The sequence below is a fragment of the Etheostoma cragini genome, chromosome 6 (assembly GCF_013103735.1).
Source record: "Etheostoma cragini isolate CJK2018 chromosome 6, CSU_Ecrag_1.0, whole genome shotgun sequence".
Classification (NCBI taxonomy): Eukaryota; Metazoa; Chordata; class Actinopteri; order Perciformes; family Percidae; genus Etheostoma; species Etheostoma cragini.
The window spans coordinates 18,674,554-18,700,199 of record NC_048412.1 but is presented as its reverse complement, the minus strand read 5'-3'; the positions used below and the strand labels follow the sequence as shown (position 1 = coordinate 18,700,199).

The 25,646-nt window shown below is 40.4% G+C and overlaps 4 protein-coding genes across 10 annotated transcripts; 3 read left to right on the top strand and 1 right to left on the bottom strand.

The window, feature by feature from the left end:
- The first annotated feature begins 473 nt into the window (after positions 1-473).
- On the top strand, positions 474-12,435 carry arhgef5 (Rho guanine nucleotide exchange factor (GEF) 5). Of its 2 annotated transcripts, none has more exons than XM_034874098.1 (15): positions 474-1,040; positions 1,554-4,712; positions 6,052-6,097; positions 6,413-6,462; positions 7,247-7,596; positions 8,544-8,704; positions 8,893-9,045; positions 9,137-9,266; positions 9,363-9,437; positions 9,551-9,640; positions 10,046-10,188; positions 10,343-10,486; positions 10,587-10,657; positions 11,489-11,593; positions 11,727-12,435. In XM_034874098.1, the coding sequence occupies exons 2-15, from the start codon at positions 1,574-1,576 to the stop codon at positions 11,867-11,869; spliced, it is 4,800 nt and encodes a 1,599-aa protein (XP_034729989.1). In that variant the 5' UTR covers positions 474-1,040; positions 1,554-1,573; the 3' UTR covers positions 11,870-12,435. The 2 variants fall into 2 exon arrangements, with proteins under 2 accessions (XP_034729989.1, XP_034729988.1); XM_034874097.1 differs by having other exon boundaries at positions 1,554-5,381.
- A 381-nt stretch (positions 12,436-12,816) lies between these two features.
- zgc:92606 (uncharacterized protein LOC100000242 homolog) lies at positions 12,817-17,556 on the top strand. 3 transcript variants are annotated; one of them, XM_034874379.1, is made up of 6 exons: positions 12,817-13,063; positions 14,479-14,568; positions 14,801-14,879; positions 16,474-16,592; positions 17,088-17,169; positions 17,206-17,556. In XM_034874379.1, the coding sequence occupies exons 2-5, from the start codon at positions 14,479-14,481 to the stop codon at positions 17,151-17,153; spliced, it is 354 nt and encodes a 117-aa protein (XP_034730270.1). In that variant the 5' UTR covers positions 12,817-13,063; the 3' UTR covers positions 17,154-17,169; positions 17,206-17,556. The 3 variants fall into 3 exon arrangements, with proteins under 3 accessions (XP_034730270.1, XP_034730271.1, XP_034730269.1); XM_034874380.1 differs by having other exon boundaries at positions 17,088-17,177; positions 17,210-17,556; XM_034874378.1 differs by having other exon boundaries at positions 17,088-17,556.
- Positions 17,557-17,854: 298 nt separating this feature from the next.
- On the top strand, positions 17,855-23,294 carry si:dkey-26c10.5 (uncharacterized protein LOC563797 homolog). 4 transcript variants are annotated; one of them, XM_034874321.1, is made up of 7 exons: positions 17,855-18,114; positions 18,353-18,451; positions 20,752-20,856; positions 21,110-21,237; positions 21,707-21,877; positions 21,988-22,085; positions 22,778-23,294. In XM_034874321.1, exons 1-7 carry the CDS (start codon positions 18,015-18,017, stop codon positions 22,902-22,904), a joined length of 828 nt encoding a protein of 275 aa, XP_034730212.1. In that variant the 5' UTR covers positions 17,855-18,014; the 3' UTR covers positions 22,905-23,294. The 4 variants fall into 4 exon arrangements, with proteins under 4 accessions (XP_034730212.1, XP_034730213.1, XP_034730214.1 ...); XM_034874322.1 differs by having other exon boundaries at positions 17,857-18,114; positions 21,110-21,238; positions 21,726-21,877; XM_034874323.1 differs by lacking the exons at positions 17,855-18,114; positions 18,353-18,451 and adding an exon at positions 20,449-20,677.
- Positions 23,244-25,640, bottom strand: LOC117946289 (transient receptor potential cation channel subfamily V member 6-like). The gene is made up of 4 exons (XM_034874346.1): positions 25,426-25,640; positions 25,041-25,309; positions 24,853-24,959; positions 23,244-23,850 (listed from the first exon to the last, which is right to left on the bottom strand). Exons 1-4 carry the CDS (start codon positions 25,463-25,465, stop codon positions 23,595-23,597), a joined length of 672 nt encoding a protein of 223 aa, XP_034730237.1. The 5' UTR covers positions 25,466-25,640; the 3' UTR covers positions 23,244-23,594.
- Positions 25,641-25,646: the final 6 nt, after the last annotated feature.

Below are 25,646 nucleotides of genomic sequence, written 5' to 3'. Positions count from 1 at the left end.
TTGCAAAAGTGTGAACACATGTGAATGAGAAAAGTGGGTAAATGTAAGTAATTGCATGAAGGCAAAGTGAAGTAAACCCTGAGTGCAATAACATAACAAAGGAACAAGAAAATGCAAAAGTGATTGGGCCTTTTTTTGGTCATGTTAATGACAGAGTTGTGGTGCTCCTAACCTTAATCTCCTCAGCACTGAATCAAGCAGTCATTGTTAAACGAATCACACACAGATCACCCTTATCAATTCCCCTTTCCTTGGTTTTCTTCTGCGTGATTGCCTAATCTTTGTTTTTTAATCATAGAAAGCAGTTTGTATGGCCCTCTCTTTACTACCTCCCAGGGGAATGTAGAGAAGTGTATGGGCCTCAGTGAGCTCTCCACCAAAGTGTGTGTGTTCTCAAGCCTCACTTTATGGCTCCCCTCCCCCATCTCTTCCTTGCTTTATCTCGCTTTACCTGGCTGTGTGTGTGTTGTGCAGACACACCCAGCTACTCCATATCAACCAATCGTTGCTCCAAGACCGAGACACCAAGGTGGTGTACTTCCTGTGTTTTGGAAGAGAACGGGGCAGGAGAGAGTAGAGAGTTATGTACTTTTTTTTAGGGGGGGCTCCTGTCCACACACAGGCGATCACGTCGGCAGTAGAGGGGAGGGAAAAGCACTAAAGTAGTGGACAGACTCGACTGTTTATTTATTAGAGATCTCCCATTTCAGCAACAGCCACGGGGAGAACAAGACAGAGAGCAGAAGGGGAACGATAAGTATCTGTTGAAACTTGTTTGGGAATTTAAAGAAGGAGGGGAATGAGGCAGACAGAGGGAAAAGCAAGTATAGCTCAGGCGTAAACATCACATTTTCCACAACATTTTAAATATTGATAGAACAAGGCATTTGTGATTAATTTGAACAAAATTAGTTAATTCAATATCAACTAGACAATGTGTATACACGGACTGGATTCTTGTGTGTTTTGCAATCCCATGGTTTTGAGCTAAGCTGGACCTGGGGGGGGGGGCACAGATCTCTTCAGGAAACAACATTCAGGTGAGTTTCTTTACTATTTTGTTCTCATGGATTTCAGATGAACACTTCTTCTGTAATTTGCTTCTGGTTTGAACACAGAGTTAGATCCATTTTAGTTGTGGTTTACATGTTACATGCCAGGCCTATGTGTCACAAGCCTTCCCTTTCCAAAAGACTTCTTTTGGTATGCTGTGATTTGCAAGTCTATGCTGCAAAGAGAACTGTAAGAGGTGTCACCTTTTATCTGGCATACTTTTCTACTGTAAGGTTATTATACAACCACTGACTGAGTCACAATATCTTTGAGCTCCAAAGTACAATTGTTGCAGCGATCATGGTTTTTCAAAGGTAGCAGTAATTTGAGTGAAGTATATTTTCCTACTCAGCTTCGTGACATTAACTAAGTATGTAGAAGTTTGCAGACCTCCATATTGCTCAATTTAACCTGCATTTCAGTAATTATTCCCTAAAAGATGTCTTGACTCTTAACGCTTGATGTTTAAATTGATGATGTGGACACTTGCTGTCTTTTAGGTTCTCCAAATTATGATACAATGGAGACAAAAAGGACCAGCTGCACGCTCTTTGACACTTTATCTAACATAAACACATCTGATTGCAAGCTTCAGCTAGGTAGAAAAATCTCCAGGGATCCAAGTCCCAGGGCGGCAATGACTGCCCAGTCGGAGCGAGAGAGAGACAGCAACCGAGAGGAAGACAGGAGGACGGGCAAATCCAGATGCAAAGATATGGACCCACGGGATAGATACTATGAAAGAGACCGAGCTCCTGCAACCCGGTCGAGGGAGGGAGAAAGAAAGTGGAGGGAAAGAGAAAGGAGGCAGGAAGATGACAGCAATAGAAACGGGAGGCTGCTGTCAAATCTAGAGAAGTTTACTGTGAGGGAGGTAGAGAGAGGGATGGAGAAAGGTGGCACATTTCCTAGAATGAGAAAAAACAGTGTAGAGCGTGGCAAAGGAATGGCATCCGCCATTGATATGCAAGAAGAAAGAGGGGCAAGGAGACAGAAAGATAGGCAGAAAAGAGTTGAGACAGATGACTGGGAGCAAGAAAGAGAGAGGGTACAACAGAGAGAGAGGCACAGAGAGAGGGAAAGAGATGAGATCCGATGCAGGATAAAGAAAGAGGGAAAAAACACTGGAGGAAGGCCTGTAGAAGACAAGAAATCACGAATAAGGGACAGAAATGAGGAGTCTGGTATTGGTTTTCAAGACAGGAGAAGAGAAGTGGGTGATTCATGGGACAGAAGAGATATAGAAACAGATAGAAAAAGAGAAAAGCCAAAGTCTAACATGGGAGAAAGGGAGGTGCCTTTTCCGCACAGGACAAGAGACAGAGAGATCTACCCAGATAGGAAAGAGAGGGAAAAGGTGCAAAGGAGGGACACTAGGAGTGAAGGAGACAGTGACGAGAGAGAGCTGACGAGGGAAAGAGTGAGGTACAAAGAGAATAAGGAGTTGATATATCAACAGAGCAGAAGTGAGGGGGACAGTACGGGCAAACCACTGAGGGAGAGAGCTCAAGATAGGCCGAAAGAGGACAGGCAGAAATACAGAGACAGGGACAGAGAAGTGGACCGATCCAGGGAGATGGGAAAGGAGAAAGATAGAGAAAGGTACAGAGAGTTTGACAGGAGAGCAGCAAGGGAGGGAGACAGACGGAAGGAAAGTGGGAGAGTTTTGAAGGATGAAAGGAGAGAGGAAGTCAGATACAGAGATTATGAGCAGAGGAGAGGCATGGAAACAAAGGAAAGAGAGGCCGATCTTAGGTGGGATGATAAGACAGGCAGAAGAAGCCGATCCCAGAGCGAGACGGCTCCTAGGATGCAGCCGCGAGCCCCAAGCAGTGGAGAGTGTAGCGGCAACATGGACAATGAGATGAGATCTCGAAAAGCCAGAGAGAGTTATGAAGAGAGCCAATCGGGGAGAGAGAGCACTGCTGAAAGTGACAGAAAAAAACAAGAACAGATAAATTCAGCTGTTGAAAGCAGTCATAGGGAGCCAAAAAGAAGTGAGCGAGACAGAGGAGAGAAGACTGAGAAGCCAAGAAGGATGTGGTTAGAGCCACAGAGGGGCAAGAATAGTAAAGACGAATTTGTAAACAGAGAGAGACACACAAGGGGGAAAGAGAGGAGGAGAGAAGAAGAGAGGAATATAGAGTCACAGGCTGATTGGGAAAGAGAGCGGCGGCGAGTAAAAGAGGAACCAGATGATAAGTACTTGGACCAAAGCATTTACAGAGGAAGGCATGAAGGGGGGACTCAGGAGGGGGGAGACATAGAGAGAGAGACAGAGGGTGTAAGTGTAGATGGAGAGGAGGTGGGTGAAGTCTGGAGAGAAGAAGATAAAAGAGGGAAGGAACATCTGTCTGACAGCGAGGGTGTGATAGATGGAAGCTGGCAGAGGGATGCAGAGGGAGAGAATGTGACAGATAACACAGAGGAGAGTGACAGAGAGGAAGAGGGTGGGAGCGACTATTGGGCCCGCTCCGAGAGCGAAGGAGGAAGTGATACAGGGTGGAGGCAGGAGAGAGACACAAGGCTGTCAGGAGAGGACGGTTTTGTGACGGTGTCCAGCAGCGGAGACGAGGAGGTTGAAAAAGAGGAAGATGAGGAAGAGCAGTTTGTGGACTGTCAGGAATTTTTGGAAGGTGGAATTGCACATGATGACCTCTCACCTGTTGCTTTAAAGGGGTGTGAGGGAGAGAAGGAAGAGGAATGTACAATGGGAAAGGAGGAGGCGGTTCATGAACAGGAGGATGGAGGAGAGAGGGAGAAGCAGCCAAAATATATCTTCTGCGTGATTGGGCAAACGTTGTCCCGTTCAATGACCAGCAGGATGTCACTGTCACAAGTTGATGACACTGGAGGAGTGGAAAGAGACAACCCAAATATAGAAAGTCGTCATTGCAGTGATGAGGCCACACAGCAACCTCATGATGACCTGCATCCGACACTGAGTAGAAACAATGAACCCCTGATCATCTCCAGCCAGGACATAGAGAGCAAGAGTGAGTGTGACCTTCCAAGACCAGCCACAAGAGAAACAACTGAAGTGGTTATGAGACACGGAGTGTCGTCAGAGCTCCACCGAGAGACTGGAGAGGGGGTGAGGAGCAAAGTGGAGCACCCGTACGCAGAAATAGGAACGATAAAAAGAGACTTGCAGACTGAAAACCTCCTCATAGAGTGGAGAGAAAAAAATAAAGAAGAGGTGGAAGTAGAGAGGGAGCGATCTTCCCCAGTCCCGAGTAATCCTTATGCTGATGTTTGTCCTCAGGTGAAATTTGAACAAATTCAACCCATCTTGGCAGGGATTAACAGAGCAGTGAGTCCAGAGGAGGTGGAGGCCATTCGGATCCGACTGAGTGGGGCATGGAGCATGTCCGAGGAGCCTAAGCGGCATTCCCAAGCCCCCCACCTTAAATGGGCCAAAAATGTGGTGCAGGAGATCCTGGGACGCTCAGAGCAACATGCTGTTGATGAACCTAATGCAGAGGTACGAGGGTATCAAGGGGTCGACCAGTCCAAAACAGCGATCAAGAACGAGAAACGGCAGGAGGAGGCTACACAAGGGACTGGAGAGGTGCCTGTTGTTAAATTGAGAACAGATGAACAGCACTTAGAGCCAGAGCTGGAGGAGGAAGAGCCGTTGGAGGTGGAGGGATTGAGAGGTATGGGGCAGAGCCAAGCCGACATGCATGCTGACCAGTTCACAGCAATGCATGGTGACACGCCTACATACACTCATGCTGACACATTGTTAGACACAGAGGGGAAGGAGGATTACACTATGGACAAAGAGGCTGAGCCGTCTGGTCACACTCAGTTAGAAAAGTCAGCTACAGAGGGGAAAGTTACTGAAGAGGCAGGGGATGAGGTTAAATTATCAGAAATAGAGAAAGAAGCAAGAATAAATGAGGAGGTAGAGATGTATTTATCTGTGAGCAACACACTGTACAAGCCTAACAGCTGCCCCAGTCTCAATTATGACAGTGAGTCTGACCTGCTTACTCCCTCCAGAGAGGGTGGGGGCCTGGAGGTGGAAGACAGAATGGGTGAAAGTGAAGAAGAAAGGCAGAAAGAGGAGTCAGAAGAGACAACTATTGCAGAGAAGGTGGGAAAGAGAAGAGAATTGGATGGTAGAAAGGGAGAGGCGGTGGCAGAAAGTAATATAAAACCGGGGACTCTGACGAGCAGTTTCCAAGATTTGGGTCCGGACGCTCGATTACGACGAAGGGGAATCCGTAAAACCACTGAAAGAAGAAATGGAGAGCTTTTAAAAGTGGAAGAAGAAGAAAATGCTGGAAGGGATCGCAGAACCAGAATATTCTCTACAACAGGTAACGAAAGAAGATAGAGAGACAGAGACTGACACTGATCCGTCTAGTTTCTCATCAATCAGTACAAAATAAATTTAAAAAACAAAACAAAAAAATCATCTGATCAGCTTGACACATGAGGTCAACATTTGATTTTGCACATAGACAACTTAAGTCAGAGACAATCTTCTGGTCATAGCCTCTGGTTTGCTATCTGAGATTTTTTTTCGCATCATTTTCCTATTACATCAATCACAACTCCATAATCAAAGGCTACCATCTGCTAATAGACGATATCAGTTCACTGATCTGATCACATTACCTTAAACTGGAAACTGCGTCACAGTGTTGTGTGAGTACAGGTAGTGGGCGGGGATAAGTGGAGGTGGAGAAAGTAAGGGAAAAAACCCTGAGGCATGAGCTTAAAGGCTTGAGTTGATTCTGCTTTGAGACTTAACTTGAGAAGCATGAGTTTTGGGAACACACTAATCTTCTCTGTAATGCTTTGTGTAGCATGGTTACTTACTAACTAACTAACTAACTGACAATTTATTTTTATTTTTATTACCTAAATATTTTGACTGTTTGTTGTTGCATTTTTTATTCTTCCAAGCTGTCACTGTAGTTCAAAGTCAATTAATCAGAATGCTGTTGTATAATGTTTCGACAAATGGATACTTTTTTATTCCAGATGATGAGGATGATCGAAGCAAAAGCTGGGGAGAAGTAGAACTGAGGTGGGTGACACAATCAAATCCAACTTGATTGTGATACAAAACTACATGTGAAAATACAGTTGTGGTCAAAATATGTCCAATTCTTTAATGTTTTATACATATGATCGAGTGAAATTAAATATGTTGTGGTTTAGCACTTGGAGGTGCTATGTTTCTTTGCATTCTTTGCATTTAACCTGTCATTGCAGTCATATTTCCTAATTCTCAATGCAAATGATCCTCAATAAAAAGATGTTTTAGATAGTTTGGGTCAACTTGTTTCTAAAAATCGTCAGGATTAATAATACATTGTTGTTCTCTTTCTTGGCACTGTAGGAATGTTTTGGACACAATCAACAGACGAAAAAGGAATTCGAGGTTTTTCAGTGAGTATCTTTATTCTACCTTAATTTTTTGCTTAATTCAGGTTGTGCAGTTTAAAAGTGCTATTTAGCCTATTCTCTATAGGCACTAATCAAACACATGGACTTCATTAATGCCTATTTTCAAAATGTGTTGTTGCAGCAGCTTATGCATAGGACTTCTTCTACAATTTATTATATATTTATTAGTGACAGTTTTGTTTTAGAGTAAATCTTAGGGTTGATTATTGGAAACCGTCTTGTAGGCAGCACAGTGACGTGTCTTCAGATCGTATCTTTTTTGGCTGTGGTCGGGAAAATAATGATGCGGTTGAGCAATTCCATTCAGTATGTGTGATTCATTTCTGTGTAAACAGGCTCAATAACTGTGTATCCCTTACTCATTTTGACATTTTGGCTCAGATTTGAAATGATACACACAAATAAAAGGAAACCTGAGTAGGCTACAGGTAATTGTTGGAGCGCACAGTTGTAAAATAGCAGCGGTATTGTGAGAAATGGGGCAAGAGAATATGCGTATGTGCTTTTTATATGTGTGTGTCTCTGCAAGCCAGAGACAGGTTTCTGCAAGTATTCAAATGTCCTAACTTGAGGGGGAAACAGCTGCTGCTGGGACTTTACATTCCGACAAGAATGTATAAAAGGAATGTCAAATGCAAACAACTTCTCTTGGCTAACGCTGTTCCTGTCTCTATCCATCTTTTTTGTATGCTTCCTGTATTTTTTAACTTTATTTCTCTGTTTTTCCTTCTCTTCTGCTGTCTTTCTTTGTCCCACTTTCTCTCAGATGCTGCCCAGCTCTACCAGCAGTACAGCGAGGCCGCTCAAAACTTTGAGATCCTACGTCAGGCTCGATCCGATTTTATCTCGTCTCCTGCTCCCTCGCCCCCTCCTGCCCGCAGACCTCTTCCTCCCCTACCTCCCGTCCCACACCCCCATTCCTTGGCCAACACAGGCTCCATCACTAGTGTCAAAAGCTTGCCTCTCCCTGAGCCCCCCAAGAGTGAAGGCAGGCCTTCCTCCCCACGTCTGTCCCTCTGTCTCACACAGTTTGCCACACTGTGGAGGGAGCTGCCGGGGGTCAGGAACAGCACGGAGCTGGAGGAGCTCACAGAGGACCAGAGGCGACTACAGGAGGTGGGTAACACATTGCTGCACACTTACTGCCCATACAGTGTGTAAGTATGGCAGAAAGATGGCAGAAGGTTTGTCATACATATGAAGGATTGAGGCAGGAACGTTGTGCCAGTAACTTTTCAGTGAATTAAGAGCAAAAGTCAGGCAGATCATGCATTTGTGTTTCTTTGGAAAGTTTCTGGCACAGCATTCCCCCTCTAGTGAGATTCAGTAGAATCCCATGGGCAATTAAATGCACGATGATTATCTTTCGCTTTCCCTACAGCTCTACTTTCTTCATTCAGCTTCTATGAAAGATTTAGATCTTGACTAGATTAGAATTTTTTTATTTGAGCAGCTAAAATTGTTCCATTTATGTACAGCAAACATTATTAAGCAAAGGTTTAAAGTATAAAGGTTTCTGTTTCATTCTGTGCAAAGTTAGTTGCACCACATTCTTGCCTCATTGAAATTCAGGAGAATCCTCTGGGTTATCTTTCATGTATCGGAGGATTTATATTCATGTAAAAATGACTCCATGATAGTTGGATGTTGGGGGCAACATTTTAGCAGCTTCTCACATGATTTTATTTCATGGTGACTTCTCTGGAAAGGCATGACTTACAGGAATCAGCTTTTCAGTTGTTACCTCACACCTCAAACTGCTATTTAGACTTGCCCCATCACAGAATAACCTTCCCATTGATCCAATTTTTATTGGCAGAGGAGTGAAACTTGCCAGAAGACGTGATTGCGTAACCGTGTTGTTTCTCCGGGACTGTGGGTATTTCCTCCTAAACTTTAAAACCGACGTGTGTGTCTGAGCTGAACACTTCTGCTCATTGTGAAATCTTCCTCCTCAGTTAGTCACATCCTTCTTAAAATCCCCGAGCCTGTAGAGTAACACTGTGTTTACTAGCTATAATCTACTCAATGTTTAAATACTTTCTGTTGTACTTTTCTTTCAGGTGAGATTTGAAGTAGTGACCTCTGAGGCCTCCTACTGTCGGAGTTTGGACATTGTTGTTGAACATTTTGTCAAGTCCAAACAGCTGGGGGCGCTGTTGACTTCTCAGGACAGGAACTGGCTGTTTTCACGGCTTGCTGATGTTCGTGCTGTCAGCCACAGGTCAGAAATGTTAATATGACCTAGAGCAAGTACCCATCTGAGCTATGTCCACATTTACATTAGCATGTATGAAACATTAAACATACACGAAAGGATAATTAAAACGTATTTGAGTTGTGCAAGTACAGTTTCACTAATATGTGGGAGAAATAAGCTTAAAATAATTATGATTTTTTGTTTTGTTTTAGTTTTTTATCAAAGCTGGAAGAACAGATGGAATCAGACATCATACACTTTACCGTGTGTGACATCATCGCTCGGCACTGTCAGCGCTTCAAAATGGTTTATGTGCCCTACCTGACCAACCAGTCCTATCAGGATGCTACCTACCAGAGACTCATGTAAGCCATTCAGTCAAGCTTTTCTGTTCAGCTAATGTCTGTACTCTTTTCTTTTTATCTATCTATCATTAAATTTCTCCTTTTTCTTCAGGAATGAGAATTTGGGGTTCAGACGGATTGTGGAGAAATTGGAGAGGAGTCCTGTTTGTCAGAGGCTTCCTCTTCGTTCCTTCCTCGTCCTTCCCTTCCAGAGGATCACAAGACTTAAGCTGCTAGTCCAGGTGTGTGTCTGTGGGAATTTCTTAAACAGCAAAGGTTTACGGTTCACAACATTTGTCTATCTCACTTAAACACACAAACACACTATTTCTGTCTAGAACATTGTGAAGAGAACAACCCCTGGTACTGCGGAGGCAACTCAGGCCATCAAATCTTTGAAACTTCTAGAGAAGGTACAGAAACATCCCCTTTTTGATTGTACATTAACATAGGATAGCAATATTTTACTGTAGGATATTGGATATCTTGAACTAAAACTGATCTTTTCTTTTCTTTGCCTCTTAAGCTGATTCAAGAGAGTAATGACAGCATCACTCAGATGAAAAGCATTGAGTCATTGGTCTCTCTCAGCGCCAAGGTGGACTTTGCGTGCAGGGTAAGTAATGACTCATAATAATAATAATAATATTCATGATAATAATGATAAACTGAATTTCTATAGCGCTTTTTAAAGACTCAAAGTCTCTTACTACTGTGGATGGGAGAAAATCAATGGGATTGTAAGGATATAAGATCATATCATTTTATTGATTGAGCAAATGTTATTGTCCAAATTACAAATTTGACGCAAACTGTATTTAAAATTAATATCTAATTAACAGATCAACATAGTTAATCACATTAAACAACAATTAAATTACTTTACAAATTATTTTGCAGATGTGTGCCATATAGTGTCTATCAATATTGAAAAAAACATATTGTTTTGTTATTAAGGCGATCATTTCCAGCACTGATGTGTGTTTGTGTGTGTGTGTGTGTGTGTGTGTGTGTGAGACAGACTCTACCTCTGATCAGTCAGTCTCGGAGGCTGGTGCGGGAAGGGCCGATCACTGAACTGATGGATTTCTCTCTAAAGGAGACAGAGAGGAATATCTATTTGCACCTATTCAATGACTACTTGCTACTTTCAGTACAAAAAGAGTAAGTCAACAAACATAAATCATAACGAATGACTCATTACTAATGACTACATCCTGTTTTCCTCAAAACGGTAATCTCTTATCATCCATTCAATCTTATCACAGTCTTTCCTTCCGCCATGTCATTCCTCTTTTTGTGCTTTCGCTGCTTCCAGAGGGGGAAGGTTCACAGTGATAGACCATTCTCCTGTGTCAGACCTGCGTGCCGAGAACTGTCGTGTTAAACTTCACTCCCTTCAGAAGAACCTGTTCCGGCTGCACATGACACAAAAAGCCCTGCTGCTTCGGACTGACACACAGTAAGAGACCGTGGGAGGGAATTTCTGGATGTCAGTTGTCATGTTACAAAGTGAAAAACATTGCAGAAGATAAACCCATGTCTGCTTTTTCTTCCTTCAGGAGTGATAAGCTACGTTGGATATCCGCTCTTTCTCGGCCGCATGCTGAAATAGATTTTTCTGCTGCACAAGGTGAAGTATGATACTTGGCATATACTTTGCAAGGTGTGTCTGATCCCTGCCTACTTCACTCATTACCCATGTTAAACACTCAGCGTGTTACTCTATTGAGTTAGAGATTCAGAAGAGTGAGCGTCATTTTGCATCCTCAGCAAAGGGTGCGTTATCTCATTAACGTTATATTAAAGTAAACAAAGTGAAAGAGAGCATTGTGGAATTCATATTGTACAGTAAATATAAGCCTCCCGCTGGGGAATAAAGCATTCATGTCAGCCTCTTAGTTGAAATTACGAAATGTGTAGAAAAACGTAGTGCTTATAGTATGTACACCTATCTTGTAATGGACATTATTTTAAACACCATAAATCTTATGGTGTTATGAATATCGTACGGTTTTAATATGACAAATAAAATTGATTCATTAATTAAAATTGGGTTGACTTCTTAAACCACAGGTGAATGCAATTGACAACTATAAGTAGCTAGTGGTAAATACACCATTACCAAAGGCCACTGTGTTAGAGAGTCTCAATTATCACTGCTGATAGTGGAATAGACTGTACTTTGAATCCTTGCACACCCAAACACGTATTTCCAATTATCCTGGTCGATTAGACTTTTAGTCAGGTGGAAGTTGGGTGAACCTATGCTGGAAATTACATGATGTCACCTAACCAAAAATAAATATAAGAAGAGAGTGAAAACAATATCAGTGAAGCAAAAATGTTGCAGGCCCAGACAGTCCTGTGAAGGCATTCCCTATCTGAGCATTACATAGTTTGCCTTATTGATCTTTTAATCTTGATGACAGTAAGTCTGACTTCTCTCCTCGTGTCCATACAGATTTTACACAGATGCAATGTATCCGAGCTTTTGTTGCCCAGCAGCCTGATGAGCTGTCGTTGGAAAAAGCTGATATCATTCTTGTGCACCAACAAAGCAGTGACAGTAAGACCACCACTCTGCCTTCTCCTTTATTCCCCTGTGGAAGGTGTGATACACCTATAAAGTATATGCAGTCCAGTATTTTTAGACAATAATCATTGAAATACTACTGTGCTGTATTCTTTTTTCCTATCAGACTGGGTAGAGGGGACGAGACTGTCCGATCGGCATCGTGGATGGCTGCCCAAGTCACATTTGGAAACCATAACCAACTCCAGAGTCCGGCAACGCAACCTGTCAGATGCCCTTACACTGACAACGGCCACAGCTGCTGTTTGACCAGGACACTCAGTCTGAACAAAGTGACATCCTGGATGCACCGTAAAGGATAACACTCTCACTGCTGGAAATTGGACAATGGACATTCAGTGTAAATAGGGATTTATATCATTGAATGGCTCACAATTGTGCAGCCACTGAAATGCTGTTACATCTCATTGTAGCATTAGGTCTCACTTGTTTCATTCAGTGGACCATTATATTGCCATTAGCGCAATATGTGAACTGCTGAGGTCGGACAATAAGGACATTGTGGCTCTATTAACTGTTAGCAACAGTACATTGTGTGTAAAATACATCAAAAGCCTTGGGTTTTTAAGAGAATTCTTTTTTAAGGGAAATCACATTTTCCAAGAAATGCTGTGTTTGGAAAATGTATTATATTTGTGTATATTGAACAGAATCTACCAGTAAAGTGTGTGCTGCATGTCTATTGAAAGGTTGGCCCCTGCATGCAGGAGAGCTAACAGAAATCATGAGAAATGTACAAGACATAAAGATGTACAAATCTTACACAGTGAAGACATTTCAATATCAGATTGGTGGCATAAAATCACTTTTGAACACATGCGTTTTTGAGAGTGATATGTGGCTTTTTTACTTTGTCCTGAAATCTGTTTTGGTCATTTATAGTTAAAACAGTGACAATTGTACATCAACAGCAATGTTGCACGTTGACTGCGAGCACTTACTGTTAGTCACTGGCATGTGTCTGCACGATCTGTTATTGCAAAAGAACAGTGCAGATACTGCACGTAGCCTTGCTGAGGCGTGACCATAGGCGTGACCCGACGGCCTGGACCATTTCCCAAGACATGCTATTGGCTATTTGTGTCAGCACTCATAGAAAACTGGGCCACAACAAGCGTAGACAGACTGTATTACTCATCCAATGAACATGCTTTCAATTTCCTCTGAATGGACTGATTCAGCTGTCAATTTACATACTCGTCTTTGATTGGTCACAAATGCAGTGGGTGGGCGTTGCAGTGTTTGTTGTTTTCGTTCCGCGGAATGAGTAGACCAGTCGACATCTTTAAAATTATCGCATTCCTGTACGTTATGACTGTTTTTTTGCGCTGATAACTGTAACCCAGGACATTATTGTTGAGAAACTTGACGGCATAAGGAACCATTGGACTACATCTCGATTTGTCGTGTTTTGTGTCAAACTTGTTTTTGTCTTTTGCAAAGGTATGTGTAAAGTAACGTCTTGTTGATCAGTTAGCCGCAGCTGTTAGCATTGTCGTTGATAGGTAGCACCATAAACAGCTGATTGCTGACAAACAAATACAAGCTTTACACGTTTTAGACGTAGAGACGTTGGAAGCTAACATTGCTTAATGCCAACGATTCGTGTTGTTAATTTGGTTGTTTTCGGTTTTAAAGTAAAGGTAGCGTTAGCCTAAATTATAGCTAATATTGATACGGTTTTTAAAAGTGACGTGGCCTCACTTCAAGATGACCCAAACCACTATGAACTCAGAAAAAAACGGGGCCAAAACAATCTGCACACAAAAAGAAAACTCGAAGTGAAGTGGGATGATTTTGGCCGACTGTGAGGGAATAGTGTGTGTATGAGTGAGTTTATTGTTAGCTTTAGCTACACTCTACCCAGCTGATGTTTACTCCACCCACAGCTGTGTTGTAAACATGTTGTGGTAAATTATATGTGGGCTTATTGAAAAGAGAACTATGGTAATTCTGTTTAGAAAGGCTCTCATTTCTGACAGAATGGTCTAGGTAAAATCACGCTAAATGTATTATATATTTTTTCTGGAAATTCAATTAATAATTAAAACCATTGGTATAATAACCTGATTAGAATGTTTGCCTTTGGGCCAATCCAGTAAATGATGGGATTAAATGTCTATCACAACATCTCATAGCCAATCAAAGCTGGTGTTTTCAAATGGCGAGTTTTGTTCGACCAAAATTTCAAAACAGAACGATTTCTAATTCACAATGACATAAGACAAAAAAGCAGCAAGTACTCTCATTTGATTTGAGAAACTAGAAAGGATTTGTTTGTTTTTTTGCGTTTTCCTCACTCTTTTAGCTTTAAACTGATTGAACCGTTTATTCAGGTTTCAAAATAATTGCAGATTTATTTTTCAATATTTCGGCAGAAAAATAAGAACCTAATGTAGAATTTATACACGTGAAACACTGAATTGACTGATCTCTTGACAAAAATCCTGTCAATCCAAATAGGCCAAACAATGATACTATATCTAAAACCCATGGTAAATTAATTAAAAGAAGAAGTTGATAACACAGTCCTTTTCATTGATTTGCAAACAATGGCTACATACAACCAGATAGATAGGGATAGCTTATCTGTATTAACAGTAATTTAAAATATCTTACAGTGTCAAATGTGTGATGTCACACTGGCCTCCCCAAATGTGGCCTTCACAAAACACTTGATTTAAAGAGGCCTTCATCTCATCTTGTAGTAAACAATGCCATGCTCTTTAGGCGGCCAATATCTTTTGTTGACTGAGTGCACTGGTTGGTGAAGTCAGCCAGTGCCCTTTCTCCTTTGTCTGCTTGGTAAATAATGCTATTGTGAAGGACTTCAGGTTTCCTTGTGTGTTTTATTTCAGATGGGCAGTCAGTACCAGCGCTCAGTAGCACTTGAGGTGAGGAGAGCAGAGGGAGAGAGAGTTCGGGCCAAGCATCCAGACAAGATACCGGTCAGTGTGCCCTGGCTTATTTTCTAATAACATGTTATATTTACTGTTAGTAACCTTTTATCAATTCAACTTAAATAATAAGTTATGTTTTCGAATCCAAGACATCCAGACCATTATTTAAAGCCAGTTCTTCTCTTATTTCAGCTGTGAAGTATTGTGAATGTATTTGTTGTTTAGCTTTTGGCACATGAACACATCCTTTCTCTGGTAGTGACAACTTTTTTTTAAACAGATCATCGTGGAAAGGGCCCCGAGGTCACGAGCTCCTGAACTGGACAAGAAGAAATATCTAGTGCCCTCAGATCTAACAGGTGAAATACACAAATACCCTCAAATAACTCTCACATCTAGCAATCTCAGGATTTATTGGCCTGGCTTATTTATCGATTAAACAAGACAACTGTGACTTGTTTTGAGACTAAATCAAGTTTGGACAGGTAACTTACTGCTGATGCCCCATCCAAACCTGGATGGATCAATAAGTCGCTGTCAGTGATGCATGTTATTTACTCAACCCAGGGACGTTGGAACTATAATGTGGGAGGGTGTGCTGTAAACATATTTGTGGGTCTGTAGTTGTGGATCCCACAGGAGAATCTTTTGGCCATAAAAGCCTGAATTTAGTGGCCTCTGGCACGTACAATTGACACTTTTTTATCATATACACTCATCTTAAACATTGCATATATTACTGAGTATGCAGACACCTGATTCTCAATGTAGTGTAGTGAAATATTGTAAAGAAGATTTAGGCTTTGTGTGTTTTAGCCCTCACAGTCTGTAAATAGCATTTTAAAGTCATAACTTTTCCTGGCAGATCAAAACTTAATATACACCTTATTATTTGTTCGACTCCTTCAATATAAGGTTTATCAAGCCAAGCCACTAGAAACATGAATGCACTCATATTAAGCTACTGACATCATGTTTTATTTATAAAACAGGATTTTGACAACATTGCCTGTTTTAAGTGTGTTTTTGCAGTGCGTCTTTACGGAGCCCCAGAACTATCACAGATAGAGAAAATATTATTTTTTGCGTGGTCTCTAGTTATTATTTTGTGTTGTGCTGTAGCCTATATTGAAAATGCAGCATTTTTCAGAGGACTTGTTTATGCTTACAGCGCAATCATCAAGTTGCTGCCACCGGTGTACAAAGTAGCCCGTGAAATGAGGACGTTCCCTGTCCGTGCAATCAATGCAGTTCTTATAGTGGTTTGTTATCAATTATTTTAGTAATCAAAACACTGAAGAAGATGTTTCCGCTCTTTGCTCGGCAGGACACGCAGCATCTCAGCTGAGAACGCGACTGACTGACAGGCAGACTCGTGTCTCGTCCCTCACATTGGTCTGAAGCGGGAGCTATAGTGGTTTTAAAATGTTCATGCATAGTAAATTGCAACTTGTTCATCAAAAGTATTTTATGAGAATCAAAAATGAATGCAATCAAGTAGCGGCAAGACTAAAATGAGGCTGTTTGGCTGGCAGCCCTTGCTTATGAAAACACTTTTATATTAATTAAAAAAAAGTGCATGTGTACATGTTGAGACAATCTGACAATCACATCATTGGGCTATGAAAGCATATATTCTTTATGTTATAAGGAAATATGAAAGTCAGATATTAACATAAATGATTTATCTTAAAAAAAAATAGTTTGTTGCTGTCGATAGGGGGTGCTGCCGCACCCCCCGCTCTCCTACTTTCAACATTTATGATTCTACCTGTGTGTTTGCTGCTATGACAAGTCAAAATGTCTACTCTAAAAAGTAATACATACGTTTTGTTTTCTGTCTGAAAAATGAGCAGTGACATGGTCATAACTCACACTTGCTTGGTTTCTTCCTCTTCATATGAAATGAATGTTACCCTCGCTGACCGTCTTGCTCTCCTTCCTTTTTTTTAGTGGGCCAGTTGTGCTTCCTGATCCGCCAGCGTGTGTCTTTGAGACCCGAAGAAGCACTCTTCTTCTTTGTCAACAACTCCCTCCCCCCATCCAGCTCTCCTCTCTCTGCTGTATATGAGGTAACTGCACCCTTACAGACACATGTTCACATAAGGATCCTCCCCAACACACACATCAACAGAACATACACACAAGTTTCCGATAACACTCAAAAAATGTTCATCTTTCCCATCTTGACACAACATACCAAAAACGTCTTCACAGACTGTACTCAACAGATCTGCTTAGACAGCGATGTTGCTTCGCTTTTCTTGATCTCAAAAATAGCCTGCCAGTAATCCCATGCAAGAAAAGTCTGGCTATTTTTTGTCATTCTGAAAGTGGAACCTGTATTTTGAAAAAAGCAAAGCAAAAAAAAAGGCTGTTGTGTGTATGTTGATGTTGTTTAAGGCTAAGAAGATATGAAACCATAGTACTTTTGTTAATCTTATGTAGTAGTGTATGTGTATCTTATGTAGGAGTTGAATGTGGTTAGTGTGGGTGTGTCTGCCCATGTGCACACTCTCAAGTACACTTGAATTATTATATTTTTCTCTTGCCTTGTTGTTTTCCAGGAGCACCATGAAGAGGACTTGTTTCTCTACTTGACCTACAGTAATGAGAGTGTGTACGGTGCCTGAGGGAGGACAAAAGACTGGAGAAAGCAAGAGAGAGAGAGAGAGAGAGAGAGAGAGAGAGAGAGGGGGAATGAGACTGTCGGAGGGATAAAGAGTTAAAGCTGTTTGTAATGCTTCCCACCACTTTCAATCTCTATATTAGTTTTGATAAGTAGCTAGAGTACATGGTGGAAGAAATGCTTTGCAAAAGGAAGAGGGGTCAGTATTTTGGGGTGAGCAAAATGCGTTTTAGAATAGACAAGGGTTGAAAAGAAAGAATGAAAGCATCCATCGCAAAAGGAAGTTATTGAAATTCTGTTGACAGATCTCTCATAATCTTTCTCAGTCTGCTGTATTTAATGCAAATAGTTTTTTTGTAAATTAATATCATAAACCTTTGTGGAAAATAAAGATGAAAATGCATACATTTCTGATCCTGTGTGTCTATATCTGCCACACCTGTGGTTTTAAATATCAATAAAAAAGGAAGAAATTAAATGACAATTTAAATCAAAACATTATTCATCAAAGATTTATCTTATTATTCAGACTATTGGGTTGCACCTTTGAATTAAGCCTCTGTAATCCCACAGTTTAGTGCTTAAATTACATGTTGAGACTAAACCAATGTACACTGTGTGTTTAGGCGGGGAAGTACAAAGAAATCATCTCAGGGAAGTCTTCTGTCTTTACCGATCGGTTGAGTCACTGGAAACTCTGGTCTTGGATAATTTTCAGGCTATTCATAAATAAAAACTGCAACTTGACACATTATTTTTGCAACAGGCAATTCAGGCTGCATTACAAAAGGTTATATAACTCAACTGTCAGATGACTAGCTACTACTGAAAGACTTCCCCAGCAAATCGAAAGTCAGAGAAACAGATGAAAAGAGCCATGGAGATGCAAGAGATCATTAAAGAGGGGGAAAGAAACGAAGAAGATGCAGGAGCAAGTGAACCAATGCTGGAGGTCAAAATTGAAGGTACAAGCAATTTAATATAATCACGTAACATTTGATAAAAAGAGTAAAAAATACAAGCTTATATTATACACCAGTTTACAAATTATTTGTTTTTATCACTAAAATTTCCAAAAAGTTTAATGAAACACTCAAAAAGGTAATATGAAGATGTTTCCTATTTTAATGCATTTAATATTTAAAAGCAAATTCCAGATGTCTTGTGAAATATGTCTGTGTGTGTGTCTTTGTCTGGCTTTAGAGGAAGCAGAACCTGACCACTACTCTAAACTACAAAGTCCATCTGAGGACGTCTATTCAGAAGCTTTATTTGGTGGCGCTCCGACTAAAACAAAAGCAGGTACAAAATATAAGAATGTAAAATGTTATGTAAAAATAAATAATAACAAAACTCAAGAATTATGTACGCTATAAATACTATACTTTATTTTAGTATTTCCAGGTATGCTACTGCATACTACCTTTTGGAGGCAAATCTTATACTTTTCTTTTTTAAACTATACTAAATTGACTTGGCCGCTTCAGTTACTTTGCAGATTGAGAATGTTTAAAAAAATATTAACCACGTACATTATGATGTATTGTAATTGTTTAGACTACCCAACACAGCAGTATATAAAGTTGTGGAAATTAACTCCACATTTACCGGCTACAACATGAATGATGCCTATACGTTAATGCATCATTAATTATAAACCAGTACTATAGTACGCATGACTCTGAAATCTGCTTTCTGCAAAATGAGTTAAGTAAGTTGTTAAATGCAGGAGTAGTTTTTTACAATGTGGTATTACAACATTTACTTAAGTAAAATATTTAAAAACCTTTTCCACCGCATCCTCCAAGTACACCTGCCTGTCTTTATGAAAAAAGGTCTTCATTGGTATTCTGTAACACATTTATTTCCCACATACTGAATAAAAATTTGAAGTAAAACAAACAAATAGATGAGGGCGTTGTATCAACTTCCCTACATTGCTGAGTAATTTACTTTCATCATCATGGTCTCCTGTTCAAACAAAAGTAAAAGCAGACATCAACTAAAATAATCAACTATAGCATCTTTTTTACAGTGATAATGCCCATTATTGTTTGACTCTTAATAAGACTCATTATAAGAGCGTATTTAAAGATGGAACTTAACAGTTTAGGGTTAGTTGTATTAACACAAAGTAGTAAGTTAGTGCAGCAGACAAATCAAGTTTATGTTGGCAGGCATTACTAAAAATCAAATGCAAACACAAATTATTTTGTATGTTGTTGTCTATAACAAGCATGTTTAAGCAACATTAAAGAACTTTTTGTAACTTAAAATAATGTGGTTCATCAACTCGTAATGGGGTAAACCGCACTTCTGCATTCGCTTTGCGGCTCTCTATCAGCTATAACCACACTAGTTTGGCAAGTTTGCCAGATCAGGTGGCGGATCTGTGGTTCCAACTAGACATAATGGGACAACTCTGCTTCCAAGTGCAGAACATCAAGTGAAGATAATGACCTCTTCTTTAGAGTCTATTATGTTTTTTTATAATCCTCTGTGTCCTCCTAGGCTATGTAGCAACTGCGCTTGCATTAGACTTGCATCATCTGGATGCGCCAACAGTGTTGTTGTCATTAGAATTCCTCATGGGGGAGACAGAAACTACTTCACACTAAAGCTTCAAACATGCAAAGAAACAATATAAAATATATACATTAGGCGTCTTATCACTACTATGCAATAATATATTTTTATATATTCACTTCACTGTCTGTTGTATCGCTTTTTTGTGTAAAACTGATTGCACCAATTCCAACAAAGAAAGCAGTGCCATGGGTGGCTAAATAGCACAGCAGAGTGTTACTGTTTTGAACAACAAGCCTCTAATTCTAATAGTGATTAAAATAAAGCACACTAAAGCTACTAGGTCACAATTTATCATATTGTCCTCAACAAGGTTGAGTGAAATAATCGCTTCTTTTGCTACAGTGAAAACATTTTTTTTGTTTTTGATGTACAGTGGCAACAAACTGTGTCAATTATGGCCCGGTTTGACTCTTCCTTTCTATACAAAGCCCTGCACTTTAATCACATGTTAAAAGTTTCAGCTCTGTATCTATGACTATATGTACTGTGTTTGACACAAACTCTCGCCTGAAATGACCTCAGGAAACAAATGCTATCTGTTGTTTGGAGTACAATGTCTCCAGGAACTATACAGTATGTGTCTCACATACTCATTCTCAAAGGAAGCGACGAATAGAGATACAACAAAAGTTTTGGAAATTGAAGGTCAAGTGAGAGCACTGTGTCCCATGAATAATTTGGGAATCAGTGAATGTCACGTTGCTACGGCAACGAGGAAAGGAAGGAGGAGGGGGGCATATTATAATAGCACTCAGGCATGAGTCAGCAGGACAGGCAGACCGAGCAAGACAGAGTAAACAAGCTTGATCACAAATCCCGGGACCCTTTTCGCCATGTACATCAAATTCTGGCACAGTTATGGCGAGGACAAAAAAGATGATGCCAGTGAAAACTTGTCACCCAAGTCCAAGTTATCTGTTGAACTGGAAGGGGAGAAAGGTAGGCAAGAGATGGTTGTTTGTGGTTGTGCTCATTTTCAAATATCTTTCTAACATCAGGCTGATGTCTTTCAGGCAAACAGACTGAAGGAAACACACGTCTGTACCTTGCTCTATGTTTGTTTCTCACCATAACATGCCTGGTCCTGCTGCTGGTCGTCATTGTCCTCAGTGTGAAGCGTGAGTATCTATCTACAGCAATGGCTCATGCCAGAACAAAAAACAAACAAAAAAGACCATTGTCTGGAACCAGTTTGTAGCACCAAAGCAGATCATGAAAGGATTGTAGGTTTCCCTGGGAGTTGTTCTATTTTTGCTCCTAATAACAGAATAATACAGGAAGATAAAGTGTGCCCAGTAGCTCCGCTGCAGCCTGGGGGCATCATTCTTTTTTCTCCCCGTATAACTCCTCCCACTCTGCTCTGCTTTCTAGTCCAAACTGGCTCCACAGTCTGCCCAGAGAGAGAGGAAACAACAGGAGGAGACAGCAAAAGTCCTCCATTTGCTCCAACATGCAGCCACAAGGAGTGCCAGGCTCTCCTCCCCAACATTCAACCTCAACGTGAGTGTGATACCAGGCAGACAAATGCATGATAGAAAACCTTGCACATGCCAAACAAGCATCTAAATCAAAAGAAAAACAAATCATCCCAATGTTTCTGGTGACAGTTCTGTTCAGTTTGTTCTTTAGAGAACTGAGAACGTTTAATCAAATAGAAACCAGGAATCAGATGACTTAATAGTTTCTCTTTAGACAAAAATCGTTTGAGTGCCATGTGATCACACACAGTAGACCTGTGCCCCCACCACATGCTGCTGGTAGGCTTTTCATTTTTTTTCCGCCCCTTCCACTCAGGCAGCCAGAGTCGTCCACTGCATGTACACAGAATACATGGGGATAAAATGTCATTAAAACAATAAGGAAAAAAATAAAGCTAATTAAGAATACAGAAAATTAGTAAAACCAAAAATTGTTTGTGCAATTTAGTCCACATTTGAGTGACTTTTTGTTTTCCTTGTTTTCTGCACTGATGCCTCTCTCCTTGCAGATGGCGGCTGTCAGCAGTGCGCGGATGGGTGGCTGACTTTAGGCCAGTCGTGTTTTTTCCTGTCCACCTTCAGGCTGAGCTGGGAAGAGAGCCAGAATGTCTGTATCTCCAAAGGAGGGGCACTGGCGGTTGTTACCAGCCAGAGGGTTCAGGTGGATCTGATATCAATTTGTTCCCTGACCATGAAGTATAACCATGCATTACAAGTGGTGACCTTTGCACAATATATTTTTTTAAATGTCAATGCTGCTCTCCCTTCTAGAGTTTTCTGACCAAGCAAGGGAAAATGCAATACTGGATCGGACTGAGACATAAAGGAGCCACCTGGACCTGGGTCAACAACACTGGGCTGCGAGAGAGGTGATGAATGATTAATGAATTGACTAATCATTTATCTATCTATCTATCTATCTATCTATCTATCTATCTATCTATCTATCTATCTATCTATCTATCTATCTATCTATCTTTTTAGATCACATAAGGGTGAGTTTGTTGTAAATATGTGCCAGTTTTATGTTTTGTCAATCTATAAAAAGCAAGCAAAATATAAATGTATGTATTTATATTTTGGGGAATTACGAAGTTGACACTTTCAGTAAAAATCACTCTATTCCACATTATTAGGTACACCTGTGCAATCTGTTCAGCTTTTGTTGACATTGTTGGAAATGTGTAAATTATGTGTTTATTACTGAGGTCATAGTTCAAGATGATAATGTACTGTACAGCATTATATTTAGAGGTGTTTCTATTTTTTTGTCCTATAGGGGGTCAGAATATTATAAACACCTCTGACCACCACTATACTATAGTGAGCTATAACCTTAATGCTAACACATGAAATTAAATTTAAACATTTTAGACAACATTTTCATTCAGATACATGTTATGGAAGGACTCTTGTTTTGTATTGGAGTAGATTGTAGCCTACAGGTGTACCTAAAGTGGCCACTGAGTGTACATACATACATGCTGCGCAAAAAGAAAACAGATTTATTCTCTCTTCACATTTCCTAAAAACTAATAACCACATTTTCTTTTGTTTGCAGTTTTTGGGCAGACAACAGATCAGAGGGGGATTGTGGGATCCTCAGCAGTGAAAGCCCACCTCAGAATAACTGGATCAAAGCTTCCTGCAAAGACTACACCTACTTCATCTGTCAAGTGCAGCTCTGACAGCTTCTGTCTCCTTTCTAACAGAAAAATGAGCAAACCAATCCTCTGTCAACAAGCAGCAAGTCCTCCGCATCATTTCTAATCATGTCTCTTTCCACTTCAATCAGTAATATCCAGCAAAGAAAAACAATTAAGCTTTTTATACTATAGTTTGAAGTGTAACACTTGAAGAAATTATTAGTCAGATTTTATTGTATACATTATATTTTTGTGTAGCATTGTGTTGACTTATTTGTATTTTAACTTGTCAGTTATGCTTGTAAGCACTATTTAGGGTACTTTACTCTCATGATTCTATGAACTGCTGTTTGACTTTTTCTACAGATGAGGGCCAGTAAGTTTGTTTCAACAATATTTTATTCCAATATAAAAAACGTTCATACAAATACATAAGTTGAATGTCTGTTTCACTTTATTTTAGCTCAGCAAATATTACTGCTATAGTTTTATACTATTCTACTACTACTACTACTGCTGCTACTGTTTTATATAAAAAAATAACACACTCTTTTCTAAAGCATAATACTGCTGGAATAATTGCACAGTTGAATGTATAGACAGATTTGGTTGGTTGAGTTCTCGTCCTGCAAGTATGTTAATAGACACTTTACTGTGTACTCAATATGTTCAGGACTGTAAGATGAAGGAAGGCCTCAGAAAATACTCTTCAGGCTCAGGCAGAATCTCTTCCTAAACATATTTAATTTCCTGATCCTCCTCTGGCTCTTCCTGCTCCATCTCCAAACCTAAAGCGCTGTGGCGAATCATCTGCCACCCTGTCAGAGACCTCACATTGTTTTTAGGTCTGAGCTTGGGGGTTCCTGATATGGACCCCTTTATCATGTCAGTCTTCTCCAAACCCTCCTTTTCCTTTTCCTCGTCTTTAGAGAAAGCCTTGACGTAACGTCGCATCTTTTGCAACATTGGGTCGTTTCTGTCCTCAACCCTGCAAAGACAGAAGAGTAAAATGGTACTCAATACTCTCACTATGTTTTTTTTAGTTTCGTTATTTAGAAGGGACACCACACATTAATCAACTTAAACACAAAGTCCAACATGTAATTGTGCCAGATTAAGCCACACAGGCTAATTTTCATCTGCAATCCCTTGGCAAATTGATGGCTTAAAACCAAAGGTCAAACCAACAAACTAACAGCAGTAGCCAAGATATCACATCTCACATGGGTCAAACTTTAGAGATGACTATGTTTCCCATAATGCAAAGTACGGTCCGTGGCACTCTACCAGGGGGTCGGTGAAAATTATTAATTTAAACAGATGACATTATAACTTTTTGTAACAAACTGCGTCAAAATAGTTCTATAATAGTTGTAGTTCTGATAGTATAATAGTGTAATAGTTCATTACTTTCTGACACATCTAACAAATAACTCTAACAATCTGTAAATATGTTTAAAACATGTCTAATATCTTTCTACTACATTTCTCTTTTGTTGTTCTTCAACAAAAAAAAGAAGTGTAAAAACAAAAACTAAAAACCCACATAATAAGCTGACGCAGTCCATATTTAGATGGAGGAGGTGTGATAATAATAGATCTGCGAGAGTGAGAGTTGTGCTTCTTACTCATAGCACAACATGACTTGCGGCTGCATTAAAGATCACTTAGATTGTGGTCAGTGGACAAAATTCGTTCTGTGTGATTGTTTGAACAAAAATAGTAATGCTAAAATGATGTCACTGCACAGAAATGATGCAGCATACTTGTTGTTTACATTTTTGCTATTCAATGGTGTTTTAAAGGCTCTGGAAACCTTTTCTTTCTTTGATAGGGTCACACATGGACACGTGTTTTTCCACCAAAATGTTTCTGTAGTTTCACATGAGAGATTTCCGTACGTGTTTTTGACTGTGCTCTCCATATTAGGGCTGAAGTGGACAAGACTTTCAGGGGCTTTAAAGCTTCTGTTACTACAGTACTGTCTTACCTGAGATACCAGCACTCCCTCAGACCGTACTTGAGCCCACACACCCCAAGTCGAGGCCACAGGCAGCGGGGCAGCCTCCTCTCCAGCATCAGAGTTGTAGCCACCACCTGTACAACATAATTAAAGCTTGTAACCATGACAGTAATGCACAGAGACATGATAATGATGGTATATGTGTGTGTAGTTACCTGAGTCCTCCAGAGCTCATCTCTTTCCTGGGCCACTCTCCAGTGTGTGTCACTCATCATGGCTATCAGTAGATTTAGCAGAAGGATGTAGGAGACAACAGAGAAGGCGCAGTGCAGCACGTGGACGATCGGGTGGGTAGTGATGGTGTGGTCCACAGGCAGATCTATGAGGCCCACACTGAGCTCAAACTGGGAGAAGAGGGTGATGGGAAAAGAGCGATATGCAGGAATGGAACCAGGATCCTGGGTCATGTACACCATCCACAGGGCTGAGAAAACATGTTTTAAATGAATGTGAGACAGCAGAATTTTCAAGAATTTCTTATCTCGCAAGCTGCGTGAGAGTTAAATGTGTGTTTGTATATGTTGCCAAGATTATACTCACAGGTGGAAAAACCAATGAGCACAATGAAACTCAGCCACATGAACTTGGTCAGGTCTCCAAATATAATCTAGGGGGAAATGAGACACATGTTAGGTCAGTCTGCAAACACAAATAGGTGAACCTCAAAAACCAAAACAACAACTGAATACATCTGCTTCAAAACATTTTGGTACAGGTGTGTGTGTTTGTGTGTGTGTGTGTGTGTGTGTGTGTGTGTGTGT

What these genes read in the sequence shown, in the direction of transcription:
- arhgef5 (XM_034874097.1), top strand. Translation starts at nt 1,574, where the DNA reads ATGGAGACAAAAAGGACCAGCTGCACGCTCTTTGACACTTTATCTAAC. An exon ending in CTACTTTCAGTACAAAAAGA is followed by an intron (nt 10,189 to 10,342) that starts GTAAGTCAACAA and finishes CGCTGCTTCCAG; the next exon opens with AGGGGGAAGGTTCACAGTGA. An exon ending in GCACCAACAAAGCAGTGACA is followed by an intron (nt 11,594 to 11,726) that starts GTAAGACCACCA and finishes TTTTCCTATCAG; the next exon opens with ACTGGGTAGAGGGGACGAGA.
- zgc:92606 (XM_034874379.1), top strand. Translation starts at nt 14,479, where the DNA reads ATGGGCAGTCAGTACCAGCGCTCAGTAGCACTTGAGGTGAGGAGAGCA. An exon ending in AGCATCCAGACAAGATACCG is followed by an intron (nt 14,569 to 14,800) that starts GTCAGTGTGCCC and finishes TTTTTTAAACAG; the next exon opens with ATCATCGTGGAAAGGGCCCC. An exon ending in CTCTCTCTGCTGTATATGAG is followed by an intron (nt 16,593 to 17,087) that starts GTAACTGCACCC and finishes GTTGTTTTCCAG; the next exon opens with GAGCACCATGAAGAGGACTT.
- si:dkey-26c10.5 (XM_034874321.1), top strand. Translation starts at nt 18,015, where the DNA reads ATGAAAAGAGCCATGGAGATGCAAGAGATCATTAAAGAGGGGGAAAGA. An exon ending in CATTGTCCTCAGTGTGAAGC is followed by an intron (nt 20,857 to 21,109) that starts GTGAGTATCTAT and finishes TCTGCTTTCTAG; the next exon opens with TCCAAACTGGCTCCACAGTC. An exon ending in AACACTGGGCTGCGAGAGAG is followed by an intron (nt 22,086 to 22,777) that starts GTGATGAATGAT and finishes TTTTGTTTGCAG; the next exon opens with TTTTTGGGCAGACAACAGAT.
- LOC117946289 (XM_034874346.1), bottom strand. Translation starts at nt 25,465, where the DNA reads ATGTGGCTGAGTTTCATTGTGCTCATTGGTTTTTCCACCT. An exon ending in GCTCATTGGTTTTTCCACCT is followed by an intron (nt 25,310 to 25,425) that starts GTGAGTATAATC and finishes ATGTTTTCTCAG; the next exon opens with CCCTGTGGATGGTGTACATG. An exon ending in AGGGAGTGCTGGTATCTCAG is followed by an intron (nt 23,851 to 24,852) that starts GTAAGACAGTAC and finishes CTGTCTTTGCAG; the next exon opens with GGTTGAGGACAGAAACGACC.